Source organism: Pinus tabuliformis, chromosome 4_2, assembly GCF_031772625.1.
Source record: "Pinus tabuliformis cultivar Carrire ecotype Pingquan chromosome 4_2, CPIR1, whole genome shotgun sequence".
In the NCBI taxonomy this organism is placed as follows: domain Eukaryota; kingdom Viridiplantae; phylum Streptophyta; class Pinopsida; order Pinales; family Pinaceae; genus Pinus; species Pinus tabuliformis.
Window position 1 is genome coordinate 394,457,800 of NC_142304.1, and position 14,121 is coordinate 394,471,920.

At 39.2% G+C, this 14,121-nt stretch overlaps 1 protein-coding gene and 1 long non-coding RNA gene across 4 annotated transcripts; both read left to right on the top strand.

The window, feature by feature from the left end:
• The first annotated feature begins 4,736 nt into the window (after positions 1-4,736).
• Positions 4,737-9,068, top strand: LOC149169617 (NAC domain-containing protein 58-like). Its single transcript, XM_089427132.1, has 3 exons — positions 4,737-5,075; positions 5,163-5,446; positions 8,444-9,068. The coding sequence occupies exons 1-3, from the start codon at positions 4,889-4,891 to the stop codon at positions 8,975-8,977; spliced, it is 1,005 nt and encodes a 334-aa protein (XP_089283258.1). The 5' UTR covers positions 4,737-4,888; the 3' UTR covers positions 8,978-9,068.
• A 2,742-nt stretch (positions 9,069-11,810) lies between these two features.
• On the top strand, positions 11,811-13,804 carry LOC149169618 (uncharacterized). 3 transcript variants are annotated; one of them, XR_016259396.1, is made up of 5 exons: positions 11,811-12,041; positions 12,451-12,727; positions 12,826-12,913; positions 13,102-13,183; positions 13,307-13,804. It is a non-coding gene; the product is annotated as an uncharacterized LOC149169618 (long non-coding RNA). The 3 variants fall into 3 exon arrangements; XR_016259397.1 differs by having other exon boundaries at positions 12,457-12,727; XR_016259395.1 differs by having other exon boundaries at positions 11,814-12,041; positions 12,555-12,727.
• Positions 13,805-14,121: the final 317 nt, after the last annotated feature.

Here is a 14,121-nt window from a genome sequence, read left to right on the forward strand (position 1 = left end):
TCCTGCAACATCTCGTGTCAACCTCATCATGTGTCGTCCTCATGTGAACTGCTGCCATGATACTCCAACATAATGCTAACACATCTTTGTACACTACGCATCCCCATGTTTGAACTAGTTGGGTGATCAGTCCAACTATCACGCTCAAACCATGAGAGTGAACATCCTCATGCCATCATCAGCTATTTGTCAGAACATCCCATCACATCCTCAACTCGATCAAGAATCCATCTCCATATAAGTGTAAGCCATGCTCAGGTCCATGAAGTAGCCCTCATCTCATCTGCAACATGCTGTCCATGATGTCTGGTACTAATGTACTGCAAGAAATCAGCCACATCTACCCCAACATCATCATTCATCTGCAAAACATCCATCTCCTCAAAGTGAAGAGATCATCTCTCGACTCTCGATGTGTCACATCCAGGTCCATGAAGCAACCTCCATCATATCTGCAATGTGCCATCCCTCACGTCTGCCATAGAAACAAGTATACACCTGTCTCATCTATCCATGTGTTGCCCATGATCATAGATCAATCAGCTCCCATGTGTCAAAAGTGGTCAAGTCTCGGCTCAACCCATGCCCAAGTGTTGTCACCAAGGCATCATCATCGTTGTAACTCCATCACTCCAAAGTGTCTCATATCGACCCTCCACATTAAGTCACTCTTTGAAGCCATTCCCATACATGTACTTGAAAGTATGCACCCCATCCTGCATCAAAGTCTCTGACCTTAGCTCCTTAATGCTTCAGACCCTCCAAGTCCACCATATATGAAGTCCCTAAAAGTCACAACCTCATGTCATCATGAGCTCCATGAGTCATCTCCAACCAACATCTCAGCAAGCATACAAGTCTTGACCCAAAGGTCTCAGCAAGATGCCTCGGCTCTCCGTGTAGTAGGAATGATCCATAGTCTGCTCACAACTCCATCCAAGTCTATGGCCTTGTTGTGCATAAGTGCACAACCTCTCCTTCAGCTCATAAGTAACACATCTCCATGTCACACCAAAAATCCACCTGCACAACATCCCTGCCTTGGCACTCCCCATTAGATGCCCATAAGTGACACCTCTACAAGTGCTCCTGCATAATGTCCCTGCATAGACTGCCATGCTCTATGTCTCCAACCTGATGTCCATGACTAAGTTGCCCATGTAGTCCAACCAAGTAGACCCATCACAACAATCGGTCATCCTCATCCAAGTCTGCAATCTTCGGTCTAGTGAACTCGGTCACCCAACCATATCATCGTCACATGAGTCTCTCCATCATAGCTCCCCCACTAAAGGTTCCACCAAGACTATCTCTTGGTCGTGGCCATGAGAAGTCCACCCAAGAAACTCAAGTGTGTTACCTCCTCAATCTGTCCATGAGTCATGCCGGGCACTTAGCCAATTCTCCAAGTGGCTAAAGCATGACCCAATCTTCCGCAATGATCATCATGTTCCTCCCTTGTCACGGGCCTTTGCACCTTCTACCATAAGGTCACAAACAACCCCAACAAGTCTTGCAACAGTCAACAATCCTTGTTTCTCCATCCAAGGTCTCATCGTAGATATCCATGGTAAGATCCTCCCTAGCAACGGCAAACTGATTTTGGCCTTCCCTGCATACGGTCCATCCACCAAATGCTCAAATGAAACACAAGTATCAACAATACTTACATCATCGTCGTGAGGCTCCTCCATGTGAGTATCATAATCCATCCATGTATGCAAACTGCACGATCCTGGTCCAATTTGATCAATCTCAAGTTCATCCTCCATCGTTGTCACATCTGCAACATCTTCAATCATTGCGGCTTCCTCTTCCTTGTTAGCACAATCTACAACTTCATCATGCTCCATTGTCCAACCAAGTTGAAGAAGTTCGTCTTCAACATTCTTTACCAAGACTTCAAGTTCCTTTTGAATCTGTGGGTTCTCCTCTTTCATCCGCTTCAACCTGTACAAGGTAAGCAAGAGCTTCCCTTCGCATTCTTCCAAACCTGCCATGCCTTGTCGTTCAGCTTGGTCCAAGCACTAAGCTTCACCCCTGCTAAACCTGTTTCACCATTCACCTGAATCACCCTGATATTCCACCTGTCACCTGCAAAACTTGAACTTCCTTCCAAGTCTTCGATCTTCATAGAATCAGCTCCTTGATTCAGTTCACCAGCACCAGCTCCTCGGCACTAGCTCTAATACCACTTGTCACGCCCCTACACCTGCGGTAGCCTTTCAACCGCTTATAGCGAGGTGCGGCACTACCAATCGTTTTCTTTTCACCAATACTTACGATTGTAGACTACGCCTAACATTCCATACTTAGTTTTATTTTTGTTACCAAGTATTATTATGTTTCCTTTATACAAGTGAAAGCCCATAAAAGGATTTTCCCAGTGGAAAAAAAAAGTGAAAGCCCATAAAATTCACATAAACAACATTATACAAGATAAATGCACAACAGTATAAAGGGAGGGGCAACTCCCTGCAATATGAGTCTGCCCGAATCAATATATCATACAATCTTCAATGTTACAAAGCTTTACAAGTTAAATCTTGGGAAACCCCAAATTTACACTTAGCCAATTTTCAACTTCGGCAAACTCGATTGCCCAGCTCGTCGGCACCTCCGCACGGTCGCCGCATGACTCACCAACCCTTCGTTCACCTTGTCGCACGATCGTGTTGTTTGTCCAACTTGGGCGCGCCTCGTCGTAACCAAGTCGCCACACATGGCGCCTCTGCACGAGTCACACCTCTGTTCACAATCTCAACACTTCACCGTTTCCACTGTACACAACTTCCATGTTTGCCTCTACACGACGAGCGGGCGCTCACCCGAGCTACCAAAGAACCCGTGCACAACCACCCAACCGCACAACCACACACAACCAGGCGTTCACGCCTTCGCTCGTGCGCCTTCGCATAACCAAGCGCCCTCAGCTTCACCCGTGCACGCCTTACACAACCGGGCGCCCACGCCTTGCCCGTGCACACCTTCTCTTCGACCGACGGGCAACCTCTACCCGCACCCTCACCCAAAACCAAGACAGTGTGTTCTTCTTCGTGCAGCCTCACCTAAGGTTGGGCGCATCACCGTTCTGCGTCTTTCCTTTTATTGCTGCGGCTACCCTTTGTCCTACGCACTTCTCCTTGTTGGATGAGCGAAGATGTGATGCCAAATGAACTCCACGCAATGCTAACTTATACGAGTGGCAGGGCGAGTTGGTCTACCCGGCCAACTCGTCCTCCACGCTATAACACGCCCCCTACTCATCGCAAATGCAAGTCGGCTTGCTCCAATTCGTAGGTCGGCCCGTGGGCAACTCTCCACGCTCCCACGCCTATATAAACACCTCGCTCTCCTTCATTTGTGCACATAACTCCTCACACACTAAGTCTGAGCTTGTCCTTCACTTATCCCAACCGCTCGTTCACTGTCGAACGCGATCGCACCTTGGGTGGAACCGCAGGTCCTAACAATGAGGGTAGTGTCATAGATCAAGCTAACCATGTGTACTGGAGAGATAGGCTTATGGTAGGGAGAAAGGCTCAATTATGATAGACTTGGTTACAAGGGTGCTATATGTAATGGGGTTGTATGCAAGTCATACATGGCTTGGCCGAACTCTTGTATATATGTAATTAGTTGAGCACTCTCGTTCTTGTATACACATTGTAATAAGCATTATGTATAATAACGACTATATAAGTGTTATGCATAGATTGTGCCACTCAAGAGTTATACATTGTGCCATTGTCTATATGTGTTGCATGTTACATGAATTTTTATGCTTGAGTTATTAAGTTGTAAGTGCTTGTGTTGTGATGTGTTGCTATGGTAGGAAAAGGCCATTGTCTATATGTGTTGCATGTTACATGAATTTTTATGCTTGAGTTATTAAGTTGTAAGTGCTTGTGTTGTGATGTGTTGCTATGGTAGGAAAAGGAGTGACGGGGCATACACCTTTGCTACCAAGTAAAAGATTTGAGTGCGAATAAACTTGCTAGTAACTCAGGAATGAGTTATGGGTACGCGCCAAGTAAAAAGACATATCTTAGACAAAACAAAATAAGATGTGAGCTAATAATACCAATGCATATAAAACATTATAATATCATACAATCACATGATAAAAAATTTAATACTTCAAATAAAACCCTTAAACTCATAAATACTTTTTTCTTATAATAAAAATTATTATTAGGCCTTTATAATATACATTGAACCAAAAATTACTTCCTTGAGAACTTGTTGGACAACATGTTTGCATGGCAAATGTGTCAACTTTTATTAGCTAAAACTATATTATGCAGAATAACATAAAATTGCCAAAAATAGAATATGCCATTGGTTAAGTGTGAAACAAAGATTTAATTTGAAACATTTGAAACGTTTCGTACCTAAAAAGGTTGAGATATTTCTTTATCTCCATCAACCTTCAAATCAGAAAAAAATGGACGTACAGTTGTGACTGGATTCTTACATACCGAGAATGAGAAGGCAACGGGTGGAATCGAATGGACAGTCAAGCGAAATAGCAATTCGTTAAAAATAAAAAGAGAGACGAGGAATCACCATCGACACACTGCACCAGCAGACGTGTTAATTTGCCATCCACAACATTGGCCTCCACACCGCAAATTCCGCTTTACAGCAGATTCCGAGTACACACATCGGACTGAATGAATGAATGTGCCCATGGCTTCTGTGGCGTTGGTTATTTGCAAAGCTTTTCTAGATGCCAAGGTGCTCTCCCTGTCATCCGACGTGTCAGGGAAGGTGTCAGAGGCCCAGTGGCGCTGGATTCTGTGCTGTGGATTGATAGGTCTGGAAGGATCCGGCGGGCTGCGGCCATAAAAGAAAGAGGGACGCTGCTCCCGCACATTTGCGATTGATGATGATGGAGAGATCGGAATTCCACCACCAGGTGCTGCCACAATTGCCTCCAGGTTTCAGATTTCATCCCACGGATGAGGAGCTGCTCATCCATTACCTGAAAAAGAAGGTCACCTCCTCGCCTCTGCCTGCTTCAATTATTGCAGATATTGACCTGTACAAGCACGACCCCTGGGATTTGCCCGGTAAGTTTATCCAGTTTTGTTCTGCTGCATTCTGTGAGGTAGACACTTTATCATTGTTTGTTTGTGTTTTCGTTGACTGGATTTCAGCGAAGGCCTGTTTTGGAGAGCAAGAGTGGTATTTCTTCAGCCCCAGGGACCGGAAATATCCCAACGGACTGCGGCCGAACAGATCCGCCGGCTCCGGGTACTGGAAAGCCACGGGAACAGATAGACCCATCGTTGTTACATCGGGAAGCACTTCGTCGCAAGAAGTGGGCGTGAAGAAATCGCTAGTGTTTTACAAGGGGAGCCCTCTCAAGGGCCTCAAAACCAACTGGATCATGCACGAATATCGTCTCGCAGAAACCACCCACAGGAAAGGATCTATGCGGGTAAGCAAAGTAGCCTGTGCTGATTTCAATATATATTTTTATCAGAAACACATAGTTTAGCTTCGGACTGAGATGAGAGGTTTGCGTTGAATTCCAATATAGGATCGGGATGTTTGTGTTGGTTTTCAATATATATTTCTATTAGAAAATTATAGTTTAGTATAAGACTGAGATGTTTGGAGAACTATTGGAATTGGGTCGGGATTTTAAACTCCAACGAGAAACTTATGACAGGCCGTGTATCTACAACCAAGTAAAAAAGATAACAAACCTCCATTCTTACTACTCTAGCTAAAAAGCTCCTAATTTAAATAGATCACTAAATCTTTTCCACTGAATCTAAAGAGGTTGTTTGGACATTCCGGTTATATTTAGAGAAAATCTAGCAAGGATTTTTGTAAATCCAAGTTATAGTTGTTAAACTTCAAAATTTTAGGTGTCCTAGACATTTTTGATAGTGCTGAATCCATTTCCACCATCAAAAACACGATTCAAACACTACTTTAACAAGATTTTTTGAATTTTTTTTGCCCAAATTCCCGTCACTTTTAATCATCCAAACAATTCCTCCACCTTATTAGACGACTCCAATACTTTCTAATACATAACATATACTATTTAACTTAACCCTATGAATTTAGGACATACACTATTTAGCCTACTCAAATGGGTTTGGAGTGTAGATTAATTAGCTTTAGCCTACTCAAATGGGCTTAGGATGTAGATTCATTAGCTTTACCCTCCTCAAATAGACTTAGAGCATAGATTAATTAGCCACTTTATTTATTGTTATGTTTTGGACTTCAAATATAAAATTATTAATTTAAATTTTGATTTACCTTATTCATATTAGGAATAACGGTAATAATAAAAACAATAACCATTATTTAAATTAACTTTGTATTATAGAATATAAATTTAATTTAATTTTCAAATTATTAAATAAATTAAAAATACATAAAAAAATTTAAACCATAAAGTTAGTCTAGACACAATTATAATAATAATAAGATGTTAAATGAATTTTGATGATAATGGTGGTGGTGGACTTCTAGTGAGACCAAATTGGTCTATTGGACTTATAATTTTCTTAGTTCTTAATTGTCAACCTTTATCTTGCATCTCCTTCATCTCTTTGGTTCTTGGGACATTGGTGTCTTATTTTTTATAAAAATATTTACTTCTTACTTTTTATAAAAATATTTATATAAAATAAGAATGAGTAAGATTGTTAAAATTTTTAATTATATATATATATATATATATATATATATATATATATAAAATAAAAATATATTTTCTTAAATGGTTATAGAGTAATTATTAATTTAATATAATAATATCTTATTTGAATTTTAAAGTTTATGTATTGTGTAAATGGAATAAAGAGGAAAAGAAATTGAAAATAAAATATTTTTTTAATAAAATAAAAAATTTAGAAATATAATTTTAAGATAAAATTTAAAATTATTTTTAATGGTTTAAATTGTTTGGAAGATAAAATAATAGATTAATAAACTAAAATTCAATTGGCTTTTATATACAGCTTGAGTGGGCCTAATGGTTAAGAGCATGTGTTTCCTCTTAAGAGGTCACAGGTTCAAAACCAGAGGGGGGTAGAGTATGTATGCCTTCGTAGACTTAGCAGTCAAATCACTGCGGGGAGGTGGGTCCCTTGTCCCACAAACAAGGGGGTCTCATTGGTGTCTGGCTTGGCTGTGACCTTAAATGGATAAAGTAGAAGCAAAGGGTCCCTTGTCCCACAAACAAGGGGGTCTCATTGGTGTCTGGCTTGGCTGTGACCTTAAATGGATAAAGTAGAAGCAAAGGTTTCTTAGCAGTGAAATCACTGCGGGGAGGTGGGTCCCTTGTCCCACAAACAAGGGGGTCTCATTGGTGTCCTGCCTCATATTCTAGGAATATGCTTGGCTGTGACCTTAAATGGATAAAGTAGAAGCAAAGGGTCCCTTGTCCCACAAACAAGGGGGTCTCATTGGTGTCTGTGACCTTAAATGGATAAAGTAGAAGCAAAGGGTCCCTTGTCCCACAAACAAGCGGGTCTCATTGGTGTCTGGCTTGGCTGTGACCTTAAATGGATAAAGTAGAAGCAAAGGTTTCTTAGCAGTGAAATCACTGCGGGGAGGTGGGTCCCTTGTCCCACAAACAAGGGGGTCTCATTGGTGTCCTGCCTCATATTCTAGGAATATGCTTGGCTGTGACCTTAAATGGATAAAGTAGAAGCAAAGGGTCCCTTGTCCCACAAACAAGGGGGTCTCATTGGTGTCTGGCTTGGCTGTGACCTTAAATGGATAAAGTAGAAGCAAAGGTTTCTTAGCAGTGAAATCACTGCGGGGAGGTGGGTCCCTTGTCCCACAAACAAGGGGGTCTCATTGGTGTCCTGCCTCATATTCTAGGAATATGCTTGGCTGTGACCTTAAATGGATAAAGTAGAAGCAAAGGTTTCTTAGCAGTGAAATCACTGCGGGGAGGTGGGTCCCTTGTCCCACAAACAAGGGGGTCTCATTGGTGTCCTGGCTCATATTCTAGGAATATTCTTAATCTGCGACACATTTAAGGAATATCCTTAATCTGCAACGGACATTAGAATGTTCCATATTACAAGGAAAAACAAAAACATCACATAAGTAATATTTATTGAGAATCATTTTTTTACTTGACAATTAACCTCCCAAGAGTGATTGCTTTTACCAGATTGGAGTTATTTTCTGAAAAATATGATAATATGTTGTATATGACGGCTGGGGCGGATGGCTTTCGCACCTCTCGCCGTGTTCGATTCCTGCGGAGGCCTCTTCGCTACGGCGAATATGTGACGGCTATGCCGTAATGAATCTGTTGGCTTCGGTCGTATTCTGCTGGCTTTGCCCATATTGATTGTAATCTGTGGACTTCGATCCTATAATAAAGATTTCATGATAAAGATTTCTCTCTGAAAAAAAAAAAGAATTTTGAATTGTTCGGCTTGTGTTGTTTCAGTTGGACGATTGGGTGCTGTGCCGGATATACAAGAAAGCGACCCATCCTTCGAAGGTATTACCGTGCCCAGAGCGGGACCCGCCGTCACCTGCTGACGTGCAACAAAAATCGGTGATGCCCAATTTCGGTTCCTCTTCCAGGCTGCTTCAGAGTGAGAGTCCGTTTATGGAGAGCTTTCTGAGCCATGACACGTCAGATTCCAACGCAGTTCCTTCCTATATGGAGCCTTCATCTTCCCTCTATGTTGTTCCCGAGCAGCAGAGTACGGTAAACTGGTCCAACCCCAGAAGCCCGGTGTCAATGTCGCAGCTGGGTTTCAATGGCGATGAAGCCTCCTCCATCTATGCTGCCACGACGCAAAACACCCAGAATCCATCACATGCATTACAGTTTCAATCTTGGAATCCATACGTGGTAGGGGCAGTGCCAGATCAGCACATGTATCAATTGCCCTTCAGCGAAAACTGCAACCCTGAACCGCCAGCCTGGACACTACCTCCAGGAAACGGGTGGTCATCGGATGACAATGGATAGCTTTGGAAGGTGGGATCAGTCCAGGGTGGTGACCACCAATGAAAAGAACTATAATTAATTCGCATCCGCATCTTGTTTAGATTTAACATAAAATTTAGCATATACAATATACAATATTAAATGCTAAATATTTAATATTTGATTCTGAATTTATGTTATTGTGGGCTATTATAAATTTATATCATTATTGTTATTCTGTTTTTATGGGCATTTCTTATAATATTTTTTTGAAAATATTTTTTTATAAATAATATTATTTTAATTTATCTTTTTAATTCAACGGTTAAATATATATATATATATATATATATATATAACAAGGCTGTTTGATATCCTATCTGGAAATATGATTAATAATGTTAATGACATAATAGATCAATACGCTTTTAATTAATTTATAACATGAATATATAAACATACATATTTTAACTTTCTTTTCTATGGATTTATTTAAGCTGCGTGATTAAACAAAATTACGTGATCTACCTAAATGAAACATGTGAAACAACTCGAACGAATTTAGCTATACACCCCAAATAAACCGTTTATGTAACAAACTTGGATAAAAAACATATTTGAATAAACCAAATCAAACTATGAACCTTTTAATGAAATGGCACAAATTTAAAAACAAATTTGGTTGTACATCATTATTGAATCAACACATATCTATTTTTCTAACATGAGTCTAGAGAAATCAAATTTTTTTAGGTACAAACTTCTTTTATAAATGTGTATTCATACAAGTTGACATTCACATAACTAAGTTAACATAGATCTTCAAATAATGTATTTAAATAAGGTGTTAAAATATTTTTGAAAAGTACAAGGTTTAAACATCTTACTAATGATTTTTTTTTTTTACTTTTAATTACTTTACCTGAAATTATATTAGGTTATATGGACATCTAATTAAAGATGAATAGTATATATTTTTCTTAAATTTATTGTAGCCAATCTTTTTACTTCTAATTACTTTACATGAAATTATATTAGGTTATATAGACAACTAATTAAAGGTGCACAGTATATATATATTTTTAATTTATTATGGCCAATATTACTTTTCTATTTAAAAAATATTTTTATTTTATTACACTTGTCAACTCCAAGTTCAAAATTGACATACTTACCCATCGCTTTCATATTGGATTGTAAAATAAATTTCTCGGCTCAATAAATTATACAACAAAACCACTTATCAAACAAAATTCAATATTTTAAGTGAAAAACAATACAAATAACACTTTAAATAAACCAAGTCAAACAAATATATAAATAAACTCCCGAATAAAACTCGAATTTGATGTGATCCTACTGAATCGAATGTGACTTGTAAATGAATTAAATTGGATGGTGTGTAAAGCAACCAAAACATAAGAAACAAAATCATTTATGCGAACTCAAGGCTCAATGCCTCACTTGAACTGAACACTTTGAATAAACCAAGTCAAACTATCACATAAATGAGCCCTTTAATGAAATCAAATCTGATGTGATCCTTGAAAAAGAAAAAACAAATCAGATTTGATTTCGAAATGAACTTGATTGAATGGCATGCAAAGCAACTAAATTATAAAAAATTGATGGTGATCCACTAAGAAATTAGGATAAGGCTTTTTGGTTTTTCAATGTATTTGTTTATTTTTGAAGTCGTATTTTAATTGAGATTAGGTTGATATTTGTATTTTGTTTTTATCATTTTTATGATAGGTTACATAAATAATTATTTAAAGGAAAAGATATATATTATTAAAACATATTTAAATTGAAATTATTTGAAACTTAAATCTTTTTCATAAATTTGAAATAGGATTTATATCAAATTTTTGGTTGAATTTTACTCACTGGCTTCGAAGGTATATGAGATAAACCAATTTTTTTTATCTTGATTGTGATATGTTAGGGCACTCTTCTAACTTTTGATATAAAAAAAATTAAAGTGAAAATGGAGCAGAAGTGATTATTATTTGTAAATATATTGATATATTTTATAGAGAAAACTTAAAATTGGCATGCTTAGATTCTTATGATAATTTTTGGCAATTTAGTGGTATTTGAACCAAAACTTGTGGAGGTAGAGCATGTGTGATATTTCCTTCCCAAGTATTTGAACCAAAACTTGTGGAGGTAGAGCATGTGTGATATTTCCTTCCCAAGTATTTGAACCAAAACTTGTGGAGGTAGAGCATGTGTGATATTTCCTTCCCAATGCATGTGGTGTAGACCTGATGAATATGTAATATGTATGAAAGTTTATGTTATACTATATTCTATCGAGAGAAATAAAATCATAGTTTTCTTTAAGTGGTATCATTAAATAGATTCCATTAATGTTATTAGTGGAAGTGGCTAACTCCCCTACCTAAACCTATAATCTCCCAATGTTTTATTTTGTAGCTTCCTTATTAGTCCCTGCCATCTGGCATCCGGCAGGGACTATAGTAACCCTTCGGAGGGCAGATAACATTAATTCGCCGAGTTTTTTAGTGGTATTTTTGGTTATATCCTAAAGTTTGCAGTTGAACTTCTGTTGGCCATCTTATTTGGCCTCTTCCCGAGGCGGAAGAGGCCGGACCATATCTTAAACTCGTACTTACCCACAGTCAACTGGCCTTGACGGTTTGCGGTTTCGATTTAATGCTGACATTAATTCCTTAATTTTTACTGTTAAGTGCGAATGGGATACATATGCTAAGTTGCTTGTTCTTTTGCAGGTGTCGGCCGTATGGTCAAGTTTTGCATGGCGGGAGGTGTCTTTGTGCGAAGCATGTGCGTGCTACATGCACAGCAGCTGTGCAGTCCCGCTGTTATAACCTTCCGCCACTGGTGCTAATGTAGTCCAGTACGTTGCCTCTGGGTTTTATTTCTAACTGCCCTTCGCTGATCAGATCGAGCTTTACAACAGCTTCAATAGATTGTATAGCAGTGGATCTCACAGATCGTATAGTAGCCTCAACACAACGCTCAACAATGGATCTTGATGCATCGCTTGTCGATTCCACGGATAACGAGTCCGGCCTCCTCCTCAGCAGTCCGACTGACTCTCAAATCGATTTCTCAAGTAAGATCTCTCATACAGCTACTTTCTAGCGCCTTTTTATTGAATTCTTTAAATGTTTTAACTCGCTCCTTGTACCTGTTATTCCTTAATTTTCACAGAAACTATTTATTTCCGAAAAAAATTCAAGGGAAACCAGGGTTATAAGAATGACGTATTTTACCCGTTTATCGATGATTATTACCTGTAAAATATTATACGCTCCGGCTTGTGTCCTGTATTCCTTCTGAATGAAATCAACAATTCCCTGAGAGAATTGATATGCTTTCATATTTCAGTTTCTTTCATGCTTGCACAAACATTGCTTCAAAAAAGCTTAATTCAGTCAAGCAGGTCAAACACTCGGCCACATTTGCACATATTTTCTGTTTTTAGGGATAGACAAGAAATGTATACTTTATCATGCCCCCAGTTGCAGACCCTCGCACAGGATCCTGCCAGACTTGTAAAGATCCTGAATGAGTTCCTGACGATGTGCCTGAGCACAAACTAAGCCTGCATATTTAGTGACTTCAGGCCAATCTTGAGACGCTACAACCTGAAGAAACGCATCAAACAAAGAGCCATTATTATTAAATCTGTCATATGCGCAAGAAAGAACAAACTCCAAAGATTCAAGCAAATCTGGGTCAAAACTTACAGCAGCTATCGATATTCTACACACAAAAGAGCTTGCGTTGAGACTCGAGGTAACCTTAATCTTGAGCTACGTTTTCCATAACCGCTCAAATTTACAATTTTTTTACAAGGAATAAACATTTAACACAAGTTTCCGTCTAGAATGCAGAAAATGAAGGCCAATGTGACAGCAAATTCTATCCATCCACGCATTGTAAGGACCAGAATTACTAGAGACGGCGACGGACTTCTCACAGGTAACAGTAATATGTTTATCTTGCTTTGTTATTTTTTGTATTTTCTTCTTGGAAGCTACCCTGCAGTTCAATATCATATTCTCGGAAAAATTGATGAAATAATTGCTTTGCCTTCTGCCGATTTGGTTTTCTTCCTTGCATCAAAACTTCTCAAATCGATTTATGTTGACGCTGCGACGCTGTTGAAGAAAGCTATGGACGGCATGGAGAAATAGTTCCGAAGCCTCCTCGGGGAGCTCTCGCCAGATTGTCTCGTCCATAGCCGCACTGGTAACCTGGCCATTTATACCCTTCCTCCTAAGTACACGAAAACCCTCAGTAAACAGTAAGACTACCCTGAGTAAACAGTAAGACTAGACTAGATTCTTATTATTTGTAGCATGGTTCTGGCAGTGTTTTGCAGGTCTGGAGAGCCATGTTTCAGGCACAAGTGTTGCAGATTTGGAGAGCCATGGTGGTTCTCATGGCCTTGTTTCCCACGTTCCGTACAAACACGTTGCTGCGTACAAACACGTTGCTGCATGCATGTCCATCACATGTCTCCTGTGTAACGTGTGGCCTCGTCTTAAAATATATTTGTTAACGATATCGAAATCCATTACAAGTAATTATTACCTATGAAACGGGCGTTGCGTTGGGTAGATACATTATTATCCTAACATTTTGCTTACTTTTACATAGCTACTTAATTATTACAATTTACAATCCATAAGCCTTGAAGCAGATTTTAATATTGTCGGCCAATGAGATTCTCTCTGCAAGAAGGTTTTCTGTTTACTTAAATTCTCATTTTCTGCGTACCCACTGTGACAATCCTTCTGAATCAATGCAATTCAATCCTTCTAGCGGTGACAACTCTTTCGAAGGAATGCAAATCAATCCAAAATTCGACCCCACTCAAGATGCCGAAAGTTTTACCAGAACGCAGCGTTCGCTCATGCGAGATCTTCATCAAAATATGTTCTCCTTTCAAACTCATACTTCCTCGGTCGCTCATTATCCCCGGAAGCCCGTCGCTAATCATCCCAACGAAGCCGTTTTAGGTAAAAAGATTTTGGATACATGGAAGGATTCAGCTCCACGAAGTTCAAACTCCTCAGAAATGTCATCTCTGTCTAAGAACCAGAAGTTGGCAAACTCTAAAGAGATGGAATATACAACTGTCATAACTCCGGTAAAGCTTTTAAATCACTGCAAATTCCTCTCTT

Coding starts and splice junctions, on each gene's coding strand:
- LOC149169617 (XM_089427132.1), top strand. CDS start 4,889: ATGATGATGGAGAGATCGGAATTCCACCACCAGGTGCTGCCACAATTG. Junction 5,076..5,162: donor CGACCCCTGGGATTTGCCCG/GTAAGTTTATCC, acceptor ACTGGATTTCAG/CGAAGGCCTGTTTTGGAGAG. Junction 5,447..8,443: donor ACAGGAAAGGATCTATGCGG/GTAAGCAAAGTA, acceptor GTGTTGTTTCAG/TTGGACGATTGGGTGCTGTG.